This window comes from Euleptes europaea, chromosome 16 (assembly GCF_029931775.1).
Source record: "Euleptes europaea isolate rEulEur1 chromosome 16, rEulEur1.hap1, whole genome shotgun sequence".
Taxonomy (NCBI): domain Eukaryota; kingdom Metazoa; phylum Chordata; class Lepidosauria; order Squamata; family Sphaerodactylidae; genus Euleptes; species Euleptes europaea.
The window spans coordinates 32,567,716-32,585,497 of record NC_079327.1 but is presented as its reverse complement, the minus strand read 5'-3'; the positions used below and the strand labels follow the sequence as shown (position 1 = coordinate 32,585,497).

The 17,782-nt window shown below is 43.8% G+C and overlaps 1 protein-coding gene across 1 annotated transcript; it reads left to right on the top strand.

Moving 5' to 3' along the window:
- Nucleotides 1-1,999: 1,999 nt before the first annotated feature.
- Nucleotides 2,000-13,332, top strand: PDCL3 (phosducin like 3). Its single transcript, XM_056862158.1, has 6 exons — nt 2,000-2,377; nt 6,033-6,165; nt 8,308-8,398; nt 9,888-10,031; nt 10,861-11,069; nt 13,078-13,332. The coding sequence occupies exons 1-6, from the start codon at nt 2,000-2,002 to the stop codon at nt 13,221-13,223; spliced, it is 1,101 nt and encodes a 366-aa protein (XP_056718136.1). The 3' UTR covers nt 13,224-13,332.
- Nucleotides 13,333-17,782: the final 4,450 nt, after the last annotated feature.

The window sequence follows — 17,782 nt, the reverse complement described above, 5'->3', positions numbered from 1 at the left end:
TATTTGCACAATATGCAAATTACACAGGGCTGATTTGACAGGAGCAATGCTTATAACACCTTTTATTTGGACCAACCTTAGTTAAAGGCCATTTATGCACGGGAGGCCATTTATGCCTTGGATTTGCCGCTCTCTAGATGCATATTTTCCCCGTCCTAATTCTTAGAACTCTGTGTGGGGGTTTATTTTTTAGTTTTGAGGATTCAGATGGGGGAAATGTGTATCCAGGAGAGCGGCAAATCCAACACAAAACCTCCCGTGCATAAATAGCCAAAGATAGTCCTCCCCATTCCGTTTCCAGAACGGCACTATCACAGTGTTACGGGATGTCCCTTATTTTACATATATTATACATCGATCTGAGAACTGCGTGCGGGGATTTGCAGTGGTGTGTGTGTTAAGTGCCGTCAAGTTGTCTCCGACTCATGGCGACATCGCTGGGAATACATAATGCGGTAACCCCCGCATTATATATTCCCAACGATGTATTAAGAGTTTGAAAATGTTATAAAAAACATCGCTTTAAAAGGGTTTTTGGATGCCACGGCTAAAAAAATGGTTGGAAGACGTCTTCACAGCTAAAGGGGCCAAAGTGCAAACGGTACTTTTTATAAGTTTCAAACTCTTAATACATCGCTGGGAATACATAGAAAGTGCGAACAGTATTGTTGCAGTAAAACAGGGGTTGCGTGGGGGGGAGAGACCCAAGATAGTTATCAAGAAAACAGTTTATTTGCAGCTGCTGACTCAGAGGCCCTAATGGGCAGAAATCTCCGAGTCCCGATTATACTGGGGAGGAAATATTTATCCAAATTCAAGTTATGATGATACATGAACACGTTATGCATATCTGATTGTATTACAGGCAGAAAGGCAACTCAGTAAAGTTGCAGTTTCATCCAGTTTCTCCTATCATTGTTTATCGTTCACTCTGACACTCCATGACTCTTAGCCCAGTGACCCAGTGCACACAACAGGCTTGTAGCTAGGCAGAAATTCCTTCCCTGGCAGTCTGGAAGCCAATTATTACCGGGAGATCTCTGGGGTACTGTCACAGTATTTTTTATAACATTTTCAAACTCTTAATACATCGCTGGGAATACATAATACCCCCCTATGAATCAAGCATCCTATCCTTAACATCCTTGCTCCGATCTTGCAAACTGAGGGCCGTGGCTTCCTTTATAGAGTCAATCCATCTCTTGTGGGGTCTTCCTCTTTTCCTGCTGCCCTCCACTTTTCCTAGCATGGTTGTTTTTTTCCAGTAGTAGAAAAGGGCAAGAGTCCAGTAGCACCTTAAAGACTAACAAAAATATTTTCTGGTAGGGTATGAGCTTTCGTGAGCCACAGCTCACTTCTTCAGATACAGCTAGAATGTGAATCCATCTGTCTTTAAGTAGAGGAGAGTGAGCTCAAGTGTCTACTTAAAGACAGATGGATTCACATTCTAGCTGTATCTGGAGAGGTGAGCTGTGGCTCACGAAAGCGCCTACCCTGCCAGAAAATATTGTTAGTCTTGAAGGTGCTATTGGACTCTTGCCCTTTTCTACTGCTGGAAGATAGGAAAGGGATTTACCTACCAGAAAATATTGTTGTTAGTCTTGAAGGTGCTACTGGACTCTTGCCCTTTTCTACTACTGCAGACAGACTAACACGGCGACCCACTGTTTTGTTTTTTCCCCCAGTGACTCTTGTCTTCTCATAATATGTCCAAAGCACGACAGCCTGGAACGAGTTGTCGCGTCCACCAAATATTGAAACATGTCGATTTAGGCAGCTTTAAAAAAAAAAATCCACCCTTTGCACCCCCTGCTGCCCGCACGTATCCCGGCCGCTCAGCGGACCCCTCCCGGCGGCCAAACCCGGAAAGGACCCGGATCAGTCCTAATAAGGACAATTCAGGAAGGAGCGAGGCGTGTCGAGCTCGGGTGCGTTGCGGGATTTGTGCTCCCTGGGCAGCCTTCAGTGCAGGCAGCGCCGGCGACGCGGAAGCCCCAGCATGCAGGTGAGCCACGTGGCGACCGACCTGCGGGCAGGGGAAAGGCGCGAGAGGGGCTCCCAGCCCGGAGCAAAGCCTCCACGCCGCCCTCCGTGGTGGCCCTCTGGAGCCCCACTGAACGTGATCAGTTCAGTGGAGCTCCAGAGGGCCACCATGGAGGGCGGCGTGGAGGCTTTGCTCCGGGCTGGGAGCCCCGGCGAGTGGGCTGCTCGGAGGAGGAAGGCCGCGAGATGCACCCCCCTCCCCGTCCCCCTCCCCTGCATTCCCAACCCGGAAGACGGCCATGGCCGGATATCGGAGTACCAAGCTCCACGTGACTCTGCTCCTTTCGGTCGGGAGGGAGGCTTCCGCGTGTTATCTTCCTCCTTGCTTGCCGGGGTGGGGGGTGGGAAATAGTGGCGTTTTTTTTCTCTTTTTTATTGTATACTTTTTATTTTTTTCATTCATAAGTAGATCTACAGAGGGGAAAATAGGGAAAGGGAAGATAATATTATTTACATATCACTTTGTTGGTATCTAACAATCTCTACCCCCCTCTTTATAATACCGTGTCCCATATTTTCTTAACATAATAGTAATTTGATTTGACTAGATCTTTTGTCTGGTGCTTTTAATATATTCATTAAAGGATTTCCATCTCTCATGATTCTGTTCTCGTGTATTATCTCTCATATATTCTGTTAATTGTGCCATAGTAATATATTCTAGGGACTTATCTAACCATGTTTGATGTTTTGGGATCTTATTTGTTTTCCAAAGTGATGCCAGGACTACTCTCGCCGCTGTTACAAGATATTTTAATACGATCTGTTGGTCCTCATTCATGGTATGAATTCATGGGCTGCTCAGAGGAGGAAGACAGCGAGATGCACCCCCCTCCCCTCCGCTGCATTCCCAGCCCGGACTGGGGTAGAGGATGAGACAAAAGAAAGCGACTCGAGTGGCGCTTCTTACCTTTTCTTTTTTAAAATAATTTTTTATTAAATTTTATAAAGTAAAAAAAAAAACAACTTATAAATCACATACACAAATAACTAAAAAGCAAAACAAAAATACAAAAAAAATACAAAAAGAGCACTTGTACTACAGTTTTACATCTTCTTTTGTAATATTATTGAATAAACAGTGCCCAAATACCCACCACCCACCTAGAGTGAGTGTCCCGCCGCCAATAGACTTCCAGAGAAGTATTCTGACAGTATTTAAAATGACCTTAAACTATCATTATATATACTGCATTTATCTATAATTCATTAACTATACTTGTAAAATTTATTGTTGCCAGTTGATCCCAAAATGCGATGGCCTTGATCCCAAAATGCGATGGCCGCTTCTTGCCTTTTCGACAGGGGTAGAAGTGACAGCTGTTCATAGGAAGATCCAAAGTATTACAGTTGCAGGGATTGGTCGGCAATACTGTTTTCTTCTCCTCACCTCGGGCTCCTTTTCTTCCGCAAAATGTAAAAACAAAGGTGGGAGTGTGTATCTTCCAAACTCATACCTTTTTGTATAGGGGGAAAAACCCCACATTGTTCAGATCCCCCCCCAAGCATTACAAGTACATACACGCACACAAAGCTGCCGACTCAGACCCTCTGTCCATCAAAGTCAGTATTGTCTATTCAGACCGGCTACGGCTATCCAGGGTCTCAGGCAGAGGTCTTTCACATCACCTACTTGCCTGGTCCCTTTAACTGGAGATGCTGGGGATTGAACCAGGGGCCTTCTGCATGCAAAGCAGATGCTCTACCACTAAGCCACAGCCCCTCCCCTAAGTACCTTTTGGTCCAGAAGGGAAGAAAGAAACTGGCCAATATTGCTCTGGTATAGATGGGAGGGAGGTGTTGTTATGTCCATTGTTGCAGATAGGGTGTTTTTAATCTCCAGTCGTGTGGTGGAGTGGATTGATAAAGAAAGTGGCTTAAGGTTGTTATTCTTAGGAGGGGGGAGGAGGCAAGTGAAGGTGGGTCGTCTATGACAACATAACACTGTGTTTTACTGATTGGTGTGGCAATTACATCTATTCTACGTTAGGATCCCTACATTTCTCATGGGGCCTGAGATCAGTTGGTAGTGTCTTGGAAAAATTCACAATAAAGGTTTTAGAAATACAGCGTCACAGATATACGTCTCAGAAAACCAACATGATGTAGTGCTTAAGGTGTTGGATTCGGAGCTGGGAAACCCAGGTTTGAATCCTCACACTTCCATGGAAACTTGTTGGGTGACCTTGGGCCAGTTACACTCTCCCAGCCCCGATCCTGGCAAGTATTTGAAGGGGAGACCTCCAAGGAATACCAGGGTCGTGACACGGAGGCAGGCAATAGTAAACCACCTCTGAACATCTCTTGCCTTGAAAACCTTACAGAGTCGCCATAAGTCAGCTGTGACTTGACGGCAATGTCTTAGCTGCATTGCACAAGCTGTCAGGACAGATCAGTTGCTTAGCGCAATAGGTGGATGTTTCATGATGCCAGCATGAATTAGCTAGGCCCATTCAGTGGGCAGAGGGATCCAGTGGCCCTGAGATGCTAGCAGTCACCGCTGAAACATAAGTGTAACAATTTGCCACCATTTTATTATCTGCAAGTAATCAGAAAAAGTGATACTAAATGAGAGATAATGTGGCAACAATGACAGACACTCCCATGGATCCAAGTCACCCACCATTGAGCATTGACCATGCTTCATGTTTAGCCGCACAGAGAAGAAATAGCTCAATCCAAACTTCAGAAGTTAACAAAGGGGAGAGAGATGGAGGCAGGAAGAAAAAAAATATGGATTCATTTTGTAGACATGGGAGCAATGTGATGTAGCCCCTTGCCATGCGTATGCTGTGCTGTGTGAGATTCCTGTGCCCTGGCTGGATATTGGCGGTGTGCCATATATCTGCCATGGTTGCTGTCATGTTTAGTGTGTCTGTAGAGGCAGAGAGGAAGAAGGTCGGGCTATCAATTAACTATATCGAGAGTATTTTAACTTTATACTATCTCGTTTCTGATGTACATTATGACCATTGGCAGGATTGAACTGTGAGATAATATAGGATTCAGATTAAGTCTCACTCATCCAGTATTAACCATACACTGGTGAAGTTCTACTGATGCCATAGTTACACTGGCACAATGGCCAGCATAGACTCCGATCATTGGTGTATCTTTTAGGCTTTTCCAATGAAGGGGGCCTTGGTAGCAGTCTTCCTTGTCCAATCAGGTGTAGGTCAAGCATAGAACTGCACTGATTCACATAATGTAAATGTCACATAGGCATTTTGAAAACCAAAGGTATCCCACATGCAAAAGGTACCTCATGATACAGCAGAGATGAATCTAGCTGTGGGTACACCAGTGACTTGTGGCCTGCCTTCTGTCTGCCACATTTGTAATGTACAATGTAGACAATTCCAGGTGTCTGGGTTAAGCTGTCAAACAGTAGGTTAATGTTAGATTTCTAGTCACTTCAACTTGAAACTTGTAGCCAGACAAAAATTGCCTAAAAGTCACCTATATAGCTAAGTGAAACTAACCAAATGCTTAAGCCCTTGCCTATACACACACAGCCTTAACCTTCGTATCAAAACTGTCTTAAATAGAAAGGTCCAACAGTGCTTCTGAAAAGTGCTCTGGTTATGAGTCTTCAAGGATTGCAGTGCAGCTTGTAGAATATTCATGTGTATGGCTAGGAAACATCAGATGGTGCTCTCAAAGATTGTAATGGGATTTAGGGAAGTTAGTAGTCTCTATTAATTGGACTTGTTCTGTTAAGGACTTTGCATATCAAAATAAAACTCTTGAATAGTGCTAGGGACACAATGGGAAGTATGAGTGGATGTTGGATTATGGGAATGAAGGGCTCCTGGCACTCCAGACTTGCCAAAAGCCAGGCTGCTGTGTTTATGGACTGCTAGCACTTTCAAAAAGGGTAAGGACAGTGCTGAATTTCGAGTGCAATAACCTGATCTTGAGGTTGTAGAGCTCTGGTTGTATGTGTGGAGTTTGACGCTATTTGTCTGTCATAATTCTGATTGTTCTAGGATCCTAATGCAGACACGGAGTGGAATGACATCCTACGTAAAAAGGGCATCCTTCCTCCAAAAGAGAAGCTAGAAGAACAGAGGCAGGCAGAAGAGGAAAGGGAGCAGCAGATCCTACAGCAGCAGTCAATTGGTAAGCTAAATAGCATGATTCCTCTCTGCCCCCGATAATTTAGTGGCTTGCAGTTTATAGCTCTAAAACCAAATGTGGCTCTTTAAAAAAAGAAGGAAATCTTTAAGTTGTTGTCAGGAGCAGGCCATGAGGATGGTATGCGGTAGTGCGATTGTGCTGCTTCCTTCATCCACAGCTGCCCCTTATGTGCAGCGGCCAAACGATCTCAGGGCAAACCTCCTGGACTTTTACAACCGTTAGAGACTCCCTCCAAACCAAGGGGAGGTAATTGCAATGGACTTCGTGACGGACCTACCCCCTAGTGGGGGAAAGACAGTTCTTTGGGTGATTACTGATCTGTTTTCGAAACAGGTGCATCTTGTACCCTGCACAGGTATCCCTTCTGCCCCGAAATTGGCCCGCCTCTTTGTGTCACATGTCTTCCGTCTACATTCCTTTCTGTGCAAGATAGTGATGGACAGGGGGTCAACTTTCGTGGCCAAATTCTGGAAGGCTTTTCTCAAATTGGTCGGAGTAGAACAAGGACTGTCTAGTGCCTTCCATCCCCAAACGGATGGACAAACTGAACGGGTGAATGCAGTGTTGGAATGCTATTTACGCTGTTACGTTAATTACCATCAAGATGATTGGGTAGACCTGTTGCCTTTTGCTGAGTATGCTTATAATAATGTGGTTCACCAATCCACGGTAAAGAGTTTGGCCCCCGCTGGTCATATTGATGTTTCTGAGGAGGAGGGGGGAGCTGATGTGGCTGGATGGATACGTTCAATTCAAACAACCTGGTCATGGCTGGTTAAAAATCTAGAGCGGGCCAAACAGCGTTACAAGGCTCAGGCTGACAAACATCGCTCCCCCAGTATGGAATGCAAAGTGGGGGATCTTGTCTATCTGTCCACCAAGAACCTACGATCCACCCGCCCGTGTGATAAACTCAGTGCCAAGTATGTGGGTCCATTCCCCATTTCCCCGATTATTAATCCAGTGGCTGTGGAACTCTCCTTGCCCAAGTCCTTATGAAGAATTCATCCTGTGTTCCATGTCAGTCTTTTAAAACCGTATGTTCCTTCCCAAAAATGGCATCCTGAACCACAACCCGAAGTGCCTGAAATGGTGGGGGGGGAGCATTTTGAAGTGGCTAAAATACTGGATTCTCACATTCAGTACGGTACCCTTCAGTACCTGGTCCGCTGGAAACATTTTAGTTCCGCCCACGATGAATGGGTGTGCACCTGTGATGTCTCTGCCCCCTCTTAGTACAAGAATTCCATGCCGCCTACCCTCACAAACCCACGGGGGGTCTTTAGGGCCCGCCTCTTTGTGAGGGGGGGTCTTCAGGGGGGCAGAATGTCAGGAGTAGGCCCTGAGGATGGTATGCGGTAGTGCGATTGTGCTGCTTCCAGGTGCTGTTGTGCTATTCTGTCCAAGGCCAGTCTGTTTAGTCTTCATAGATTCCCATACTGTTGGAATCGCCAAGTACTCCTTCCTGCCTCTGGGAATGGGGTTTCCTGGGTGACCAGTTATCTCCTTTTGTTCTTCCATATATGCTACGTACCTTGCCTTTGCCCCTTACTAGTGTCCTTTTGAATATGGCTTCTGAAACCTGTCGATTCTAACCAATAAAACTGCTTTCGTGGATTTGCCGTCTGCTGAAATCTGTTTATGGGTTTGCCGCGTGGCTAGAGCTTACAGTTGTGGAATATTGGAGGAGTGAGTGGGATGCTAGAATAACCAGTCTGCGAGGGGAAATGGCAGGCAAAGATATTTATAGAACTACATAGAGATGCTTTACAGAAAGAGAAGTGATAGAAGTGAACAGCTGTCAGTATTACAAGTGCAAACCATGCATAGATTTATACCAGGGCACTACAATAAGTTATTTATTTATTTATCCAATTTATACCCTGCCCTTTCCCATCCCATCCCATCTCTGCTGGTTGTTTGCAAATGTATGTCTCTGCTTGACACCTCTGCAAAAAACGGGGTACACGAGACAAATAAGCTTGCTGTCTTAAAAAAGGCATCTTGTTTAGGTTTACATAAGCAAAGGATTGTTTATCGGTAATTCCTCCATCCAGCTCATTGGAATTTAGTTCAAAAAACTGTCATTTTTCTTCTGATGATCTTCTGTTTCTCATACATTAGTGAAGACCTATGAAGATATGACCCTAGAAGAACTAGAAGAAAATGAAGATGAATTCAATGAGGAAGATGAACGTGCTATTGAAATGTACAGGTTAGAGCAGTTTGCAAAATATTTCATGGATAGTTGGATGCCCCAATATTAGGACGGGCAGCCCATTCCTGAAGGGGGGGCAGTTAGGCAGCGGCACAGCCATGCCGCCTCCACAGAGGCTTCCCAGCCGTCGAGAATAAAATTAAAGGAATAAAAGAAGGAAACTGCCCCCATTGAAAACAGTGGCGCTATGCCTGTGCTAGAGAAATTTCCTTTGAGGATCTTTAAGGTAAAGGTAAGGTAAAGGTCCCCTGTGCAAGCACCGGGTTATTCCTGACCTATGGGGTGATGTCACATCCCGACATTTCCTAGGCAGACTTTTTTATGGGGTGGTTTGCCATTGCCTTCCCCAGTCATCTACACTTTACCTCCAGCAAGCTGGGTACTCATTTGACCGACCTCAGAAGGATGGAAGGCTGAGTCAACCTTGAGCCGGCGACCTGAAACCAACTTCTGTCGGGATCAAACTCAGGTCGTCAGCAGAGCTTGGACTGCATTACTGCAGCTTACCACTCTGCACTACGGGGCTTTACGCTTACGGGGCTTTAGTGTAAATAAAATGGTTGCAACAGCCTTTCTGAAACTTTAGTAGTGCTTCAGTTGCTCAGATCACACCCAGTGGTGCATGATTTTTTTTTTCAAGTCTCCCCCCACTATGCACTCTTCTTGTATCTCATTTTGCCCCCATTTTAACAAAAAGTCAAATTTTCCTTTGTCTCTACTGTTCATTCTCTCCCCCCCCCTTTTTTTTTGACAAGTGGAGACACGATGTGGCTTAGACATGAACATGGAAGTCCTTTTTTATTTGTTTCTATCCCACTCTTCCCCAACTGAAGTCAGGCTCAAGGCAGCTAACAATCTTAAAGTTATATAATCATGTTTGTTAAATAAATATCATAAAACATACTTAAAATGCAGTACAATTAAAGCCTAATCGTAACAGCCAGCGCTGTGATAATAAATCCCCCTTATCATGTGGATGGGCAGCACGGGATACAGCAAAACAACAGGGGGCATAAACCCTAGAGATTTGGTTCAAATCTTGCCTCTGCCATGTAGTCATTAACCGTCTTCAGGCAAGTCATTTTCTTTCATCCTTGGCCCTTCCATTTTCAGTAGAGGGATAATGGTGGTAGCCTACTTTGTAGGGATGTTGTATGGGTGACTAACGCAACGGACAGGAAGTGTTTTGAACACTTTGAAATGTTATGTACGTGCTAAATATATTACTATTTACATATTATGTTGCACTCCTTTGATCCCTGTGCCTTAGTAGCACATTCCTCCTCCACCACCACCAGTACAAAAATACTTTTCCTTTTTTATCTACTGCAGACAATTTTTTAATGTAGCTTTCTGCAGCTGTATGCAAATTCTGGAAGTTGTTTGTTCTCGGCAGTGTCTTTGGTTTAAAACTGAGTATATGGTCTTGCACCCATGTTGATGTTCTTATATGCGCTTTATTTTCTGACTCCTCCCTGTGGTTCAGGCAGCAAAGAATAGCTGAATGGAAAGCATCTCAATTAAATAAAAAATTCGGAGAACTTCTAGAGATTTCAGGACAGGATTACGTCCAAGAAATTACTAAAGCTAGCAAGTATATATGGGTGATATTGCACCTTTACAAGCAAGGGTAAGTAAGTATTTCAAGCTATTTCAAATAGAATATTCATTTTTTTCTGTAGCAAATTGTGGTCTATACTATTGTGTATAGCTTGTTGAAACTAGGGCCCTACTGTGGAATTTTGCATCATTTAATGCTTTGCTTCAGTTCTGTTTTTAGACTTCTGGTTGGTTCTACAACTGGTTGGTCCTATTGCTTTGTTTATTGAATGTCCCACTCTTTGATTGTGTTTATTCACCCTGTGTAATCCACCTTGAATCCAAGTGAGAAAGGCAGATAATAAATAACGTAAATAAATAAAAATAAATAATAAATAAATTGGTTTTATTTGAGCTCTTCGATGTGTAAGATTGCAAGTCATTGCACTTTTCCCGAAAATAGGTTTTTTAACAACTCTTGGATGACTAATCACATGTGCTTTAGCTATGAATAACACAATAATTTGGATTTTTACAAAAATCAACTTGCTTTGATTTTTGATTGTATGCATACTTTATTGTGTGCATACTTTAGCATCAGTTGCCACCTTTCATCTATAACAGGACGCTTCTGTGTGTGTCATAGCTTCTTCTATCTCTAATCTTTATTTTTTTAAACATGTTCACTGGTTATTTGGGGTGAATTTTCAGTTGATCAGAAGGATCTTACGCAGTCTGATTAATCAACCAAACATTGCAACATTTCCAGGAATGTATTTGTGAATCTGGTATAAACCTAGCATTATGATGATCTTTACAGGAGTTTTTGACATGTTACTTTTTGCAGAGTAGTGTTTCTAAACTGATTTGTAGACAGGATGGTTCTTGAAGTGATACATTTTTTCTTCTTCTCTATAAAGCATTCCTCTCTGTGCCTTGATAAATCAACACTTAAATGGACTTGCAAAGAAGTTCCCTGAAGTCAAATTTGTCAAAGCCATCTCTACAACTTGCATACCCAACTACCCTGACAGAAATCTCCCCACAATCTTTGTCTACCTTGAAGGGGATATCAAGGCCCAGTTTATTGGACCACTGGTGTTTGGAGGGATGAACCTGACCAGAGATGGTAGGTGGCTATCCTTAGTTAAAGATAGTTCCATGTGCAAGCACCGGGTCATTCCTGACCCATGGGGTGACGTCACATCCGACGTTTACTAGGCAGACTTTGTTTGCGGGGTGGTTTGCCATTGCCTTCCCCAGTCATCTTCCCTTTACCCCCTGGGTACTCATTTTACTGATCTCGGAAGGATGGAAGGCTGAGTCGACCTTGAGCCGGCTACCTGAAACTGACTTCTGTCGGGATCGAACTCAGGTCGTGAGCAGAGCTTGGACTGCAGTACTGCAGCTTACCACTCTGCGCCATGGGGCTCCTGGCTACTCCTTAGGTCCTGTCAAAAGCCCAGAATTACTGAAATCACTGCATCATTCTCTCTCCCTGTGCATTTACTTTTTCCTTCACAGGGGCTACCTCTGTATAGGAAATTAGTAAAAGCCAAACTGGGGTTAAATGGGAAGAATTTGGGATCCTTGAGATGACTGGGTCTCAAAGCATTTCTCTTCCTTCTGCTATATCCTCAGTATATACCCAAATTATTGGTAGACGGTCCATGGTAGTTGTATATTTTCTATGACTACTTTGTTATGTGCATGCATTAACTAGCACTATTTATTTAAAATCTTTAAATCCTGCCTCTCCATATAAATATCTAAAGGGCAGCTTTATAACAATAAATATCTCCTTTTGTTTCTTTATATGTAAGAACAACAGCAAAAACTGAGTAAAATGTACACCCTGCGCCCCACTGCCGCCGCCCTCCCTTCCTTCCTGGGCCGGCTGGGCAAGGCGGCAGCAGCAGGAGCGTACGGGGCGCACAGCCCTCTCCTGCCCAGCACAAGGCGGAGCCTGCCTCTCCCCCCCTTGCAGCAGCAGCCTGGGCGGCCGGCCGCTGCCTCTTCCCGCCGCCTCTGATCCCTCCCCGCCGGAGAGAGAGAGAGAGGAGGGGAGGCCGGGGGAGGAGTAGGGGGCGCTGCCTCCCACTCGCCTGCTGGCTCCTCCCACCTGGGGCGTGCTGAAGCCCGGCGGGAGCACGGCACCTCTGCCTGGCTGGGCACGGGGATGCGGAGAAGCCGCTGAGCTGACGGACGGGGGTGGGGAGGCGGGGAGCCGGCTTCCTGGCCAGCTGGCGGGATCCCGCCGGTGGTTGGGCTGGGCCAGGAACTGCAGCCGCCTGGTTTGCCGACCACTGCCTTAGGCCTTTGCAGGCCTAAAACCTGCACGAAAACTGGGAGCCCACCAGCTGCACCGCAGGGGCCACATGCTCCTAGTACACATGGTTGGTGGGCTCCCAGTTTTCATGAACATAATGTCTATGGATATATGAATGGGGATCACCTAATACTGCTCACTTAGTTTGGTTCTTCTGTCTCCCATCACCCCACAAACAAGCCACACTTGATTTCTTTATTCAAGCTTAAGAACAAGGCAACTTTCCTAAGACTTGGTAGAAGAAGGTGAGGATCACGTTAATTTTCTCCTTGTGAGCTTAGATAAATGAGTTTGAATGATTAGATTGCCAGCAGTGCCAACAGCGAGACATCTGATTAATGTGCAGCATTGACTTTCTTCTGTGTCTGGGGTGGAAGCCAATTCGAGCCTTTGCAATAAAAACCTGCTGCTAGGTGGGAAATGTTCCTGGTTTTGTGCAATGAAGAAATAAGCAAGGAGCAATGTGGGGTGGGGTGTACATGGCTTTGAGGCCTCTGCACAATTTCAAATGTTTCCTTATGTATCTTTTTTAGTCCAGGAAAACAGCCACTCTTCTGCCTCCCTTGTCAACAGAAGCATAAAGCTGAACTTGCTTCTGTCTGACTAAAGCATTCTGGACAGCTGGAGTGGAAAGACAATAAGCACATCCATATTTCCCAAAAGGTTGTGTTGAACTTAGTCAAAGTGGAATGGAAGAGAGCAGATGGAAGCATGTATGCCTAAAAGGGCAAGAACACCGTGATACTTCTCTCCTTCCCATTTTTACAAGACCTCATAATACATCATTTCTTTTCCCTCTTACACTTAGAATTGGAATGGAAGATTTCTGAATCAGGTGCCATCAAGACAGACCTGGAGGAAAACCCCAGGAAGCAGATCCAGGACCAACTGATGACATCAATTAAATGCTCTGTTCCAACAAGGAGAGAAGAAAGTGACTCAGAAGATGACTAAGACTTCCTATATGTGACAAGCTGCCCAATCCATGCTTACTCAGAAGGAGGTCCAGTTGAATTCTGTGGGACTTGTAAATAAGAATGCACAGGGTTGCAATCTAAATGCAATTGGTAATCTTTCTTTCTATAAGAAGTTTTGGTTGTGTGTAAGTCTGCAAAGGAGTAAGTCATGGAAAGCAGTGTTTAATCCATGATAAAAATTTGCCACAGGAAATAGGAAGCACTGGTTATGTAAACTCTCTGTGTGGGAGTCAATTCCAGTAGTGGTTTGACCCTTGTGATTTATTATTGACTGGCTGGTGTCGCTTAGTGGTATTGCCTTCTTCTCTCCTCCACACAGGGAGATATACATACACACTTGCATCAAAATAATTTTAACAGCTGTTGTACATGGTCATTTTTATTTAAAATCAAAGTTATTACTTTGACAGGTTAGCAGCTCAGCTGCGGTTGGGTAGAAGGCCATAAACTGAGACAGAACTCTCAAAACATGAATAATTTTTAAAGGACTCTACAGAATTCTGTGAATACTTGATTGTCCTTCCGAACGTTAATATTGCTACCATGATCTCTGAATTACAGCTAAAGCATATGTATTCAGGATTACAAAATATGTCTATAATTCTGACAGTTTAGGAAGTTAGTTTCTGTCTAATGGAACATAGGATATCAATCTCTTCTTGAAGCTTCACAAAGGATATTTTTAAATAATAACATTTTTCACTGTTCCTTTATTTTGATAAATGGATAACTGTAATGATTGTGTCTCCCTCCTCCCATGAACAGAGAGCCAAGCAATATAATTCTGTCTTGAAGTGTAAGTACCTAACTTACGATAGCTGTAACCGTATTTTAGGTTCACTATAAAAGTTGTCGTAAAATAAAAATGATGCAATATAGTGGATCTTCAGCTTTGTATATTTTTTTTGTTAGTTATCATTTCAATGACCAATTCAGACAGGCAGAAAACTTTCCTGAACTGTACCACTTCAAACAGCAAAGAATCAGATGTTGCAATAATGCTACACATTTAAAAAAAAGATCTCCCAGAATTACAACTGAACTCTAGACAACAGAGATCAGTCCCCTGGGGAAAATGGCTGCTTTGGAAGGTGGACTCTATGGCATTATACTCTGCTGAGGCCTCTTCCTCCCCCCCCCCCCCCAACCCTGCTTTCCTCAGACTTCACCATGAAATATCCAGGTATTTCACAACCCAGAACTGGCAACCCTAGCCAGGACTGACTCTAGTGAGTCCTCTTTAGAGATGGTTCTTCTAGAATTCTCTCTGTTGACTTATTGAGTGTTTCTTTACCTTATTGTTATTAAAATAAAATGTTTCTGAGGTAAATCCCTGGCTTACCTGAATGGGGGAACTATTATGGTTCCATGTCCAGGTCAGATCTGGGGCTCAATCGTCCATCCCGTCATTGAGTTCAGCATTGTTCTGAGACCAGTGGTGTGTACTGATCCTGCCACTGAATACAAGGAGAAGGATGCCATAATCGGTTCTAAGCATAGCTTGGAGGTTCCCTCGGACCCTTCATCAGATGAGAAAGTTGGTGATGCTGCGCCTATTTCTCCTAAAGAAGACCTAAAGCTCTATGTGGAACAGATGTTCAGTATGGCATAGTCCCTGGATACAGAGGTCACCACTACGGACCAGAGACCCAAAGATAAGATATTGAGTCGCCTTTGCTCAGACACACCAGGGGTTGTCATTTTTCCTATCCTAGAGGGCTTTACTGACATCATGAATGAGGCGTGGAATAAACTGGCATCCATTCCTGTCATATCTCGCCACATACAGAACACGTACAAGGTGAAATAAGAGGGATGCTCCTTCTTATTCACACATCCCCCTCTGTCATCCCTGGTGTTAGAAGAGATACAACCAAGGAGTCATCAAAGTTTTCACACAGCCCCAGTGGACAAGGAGACAGTAACCTGGATGCTGTAGGCATCCTACCCATCAGCAACCCTCAACCTGTGCATTTCAAACCAGGCTATCATGGTTGGTTATTAGCTGTTTTTATGGGAGAAATTACCTAGAGCTACTGTCAGACTATAAGAAGTCCTTGACTAAGATGTTACAATTGGTGACAGACTCTCAAACAGCCATATTGTGAATTCATCTGCTAGAGCAATATTTTGTCCATAGTTTTACAGCACCACATGTGGTTGAGGTCCACGGCCCTCTAGACTGAAACCAAACATAAGGTGGAAGACTTCCCCTTTGAGGGTACCGTGCTTTTCCCCCGAGAAAACTGATGAGGCATTTTCCCAGTTTAAAAAGAACAGACAAATAGTTAAGTCTCTGGGCATCACCTCGGCTGGTGAACCACAATATAAGCAGAGGCCCTACGACTGTCAGCAGTGGCAACCAAACCAAAGAGAACAGAGACATTATGTACTGTACCTCCTACAGTATCCTGCTCAAATAACTTCCTACCCAACATTGTTATTTGAGGAGGGGTTGATCTAGAGCTGGACAACAACCATAGTCTGGCAAGGACTCACATTCAAAACAGTCTAAATATTTGTGTTCTGACCAGATAGTTTGTGCTACTCAATACCTGTTAAATTTGGGGATGGGCTACTGCCTTTTCTTCACAAGTGGTGGTTGGTTACAACTGATATGTGGGTGCTCATTAAGCAAGAATACAGACTGGAGTTCTTTTTTCTCCCTCCCTGTCAGGTTTCCAGCAGGGCTATGGATAATCCATTATCCCAGTTGCAAACTCAATTACATTCACTTTTGGAGAAGGGAGCAATTGAGAAGGTTAATGTCCCTGACACTCCTTGAGAGTTTTATTCCCATTTCTTTTTGGTGGACAAGAAGATGGCAATTCTAGGTCTATCTTAAATTTAAGAGGTTTGAACAAGTTCTTAAGGATTTCAAACTGTCATATGGTATTTTTGGTGTCAGTTCAGCTGTTACTAAAGAAAAACTTATGGTTTGTGGTTCTGGATTTACACGATACCTATTTTGTTGTAGGAGGTTATGTTTTCAAGTTATCCAAACTGTTCCATTTTTGCTTGTTTCCTTAGGTTCTCCCTCTGGTAACTGATCTGCTGCTTATTTTCTGCTTATGTGTGTGTTAAGTGCCGTCAAGCTGCTTCTGACTCATGGCGACCCAATGAATCAATGTCCTCCAAAATGTCCTATCTTTGATAGCCTTGCTCCGATCTTGCAAATTGAAGGCTGTGGCTTTATTAAGTCAATCCATCTCTTGTTGGGTCTTCCTCTTTTCCTGCTACCTTCAACTTTTCCTAGCATGATTCTCTTTTCCAGTGACTCTTGTCTTCTCATAATGTGACTGAAATACGATAGCCTCAGTTTTCTGTCTAGATTCTTGTAAAAAAGGATAAAGAAGAGATGTTTGTCTAGCAGCACTAATGAGAAACATTTTGGTATCCATATAAATGGATGCTAATACTTCCACTTTCTTTCAGAATGCACTGCTAAGGCTTACTGGGGGCTTGATTTTATGGCCATTTTGTGATCAGTGCATACTTATCTTCTTCTCTGTGGATGTGAATGCCACTGTCTGCTTAGTGAGTAAGAGTTATTCGTTGAAATCAGAACCTTTAGTATATTTTTAACTTGCATGTTATAATGTAAGGATGCCACCTCCTGGTTATATTTTGCAAAATTTTATACGTGGTTTGAAGTATACACTTTCCTGTCAAGGAATCATAGCTGGATGCTGGTTAGCGTTAGTTTTAAAGCTATAATTTGCTTTTCATGCCACAGTGAGGATTCCAGCCCTGTTGTTTGGCTTCTTATCAATGCAAAAGGTATTAAGGGCGAAAAGAGTCACAGATTATGATGATTTGAATTAAATCCAAGTAGATATGTCTTCCTTTGTTGTTGTTTTTTGCTGAGGTGTCAGCAATTGGGGGCTGCTGGATCACAACCACCCACGGAGTGGTACTTGATCTTCCCAAATTACTAAATTGTTCTGAAAGGCAGGGCCATAGCTGGGAGGGGGGACGAGGAGGTCAGCCACCGCCCCTGTGGCATGCAGAAAGGGCAGCAGAACTGCCTCTTCTACAGGAGGAGCGGTCTGGGTAGGAGAGGCAGTTCTGCCGCCTTCTCTACATGCCACAGGGGCGGCAAGTAGCTGAAGGCCGCTTTGGAAAATGGAAGTTTGGAAAGTGGAACTTGCTCTTCTTTTGTATCAACAGGGCCAACAGGGAAAACTGGTTCCTGGTCAGATCGTTTAATGTTATGTGTTAGCAAAATGTTAAGCAATTCTCTCCTGATTGAATGGCAAGAATAATCAAAGCATTTGTACTAATGAATAAGATAAGGGATCCAGAGGTTTTCCTATGATGCATTAAGCACTTAAAACATTCTTTTAAGACATTCTCTGCTTCAGTTATCTGTTCAGATATAGATAAGTGCTGTAAGACAATTGTTATATTTGACAACCTAATTTACAGCAGAAACTCTGAGGAAAGAAGGAATTATCTGGCCTTTGCCCATGCTTTGGTTTTGCTGAATAGTCATGCATCATGTATACCCATGTTGCATTCCTGGAAAGTCACAAC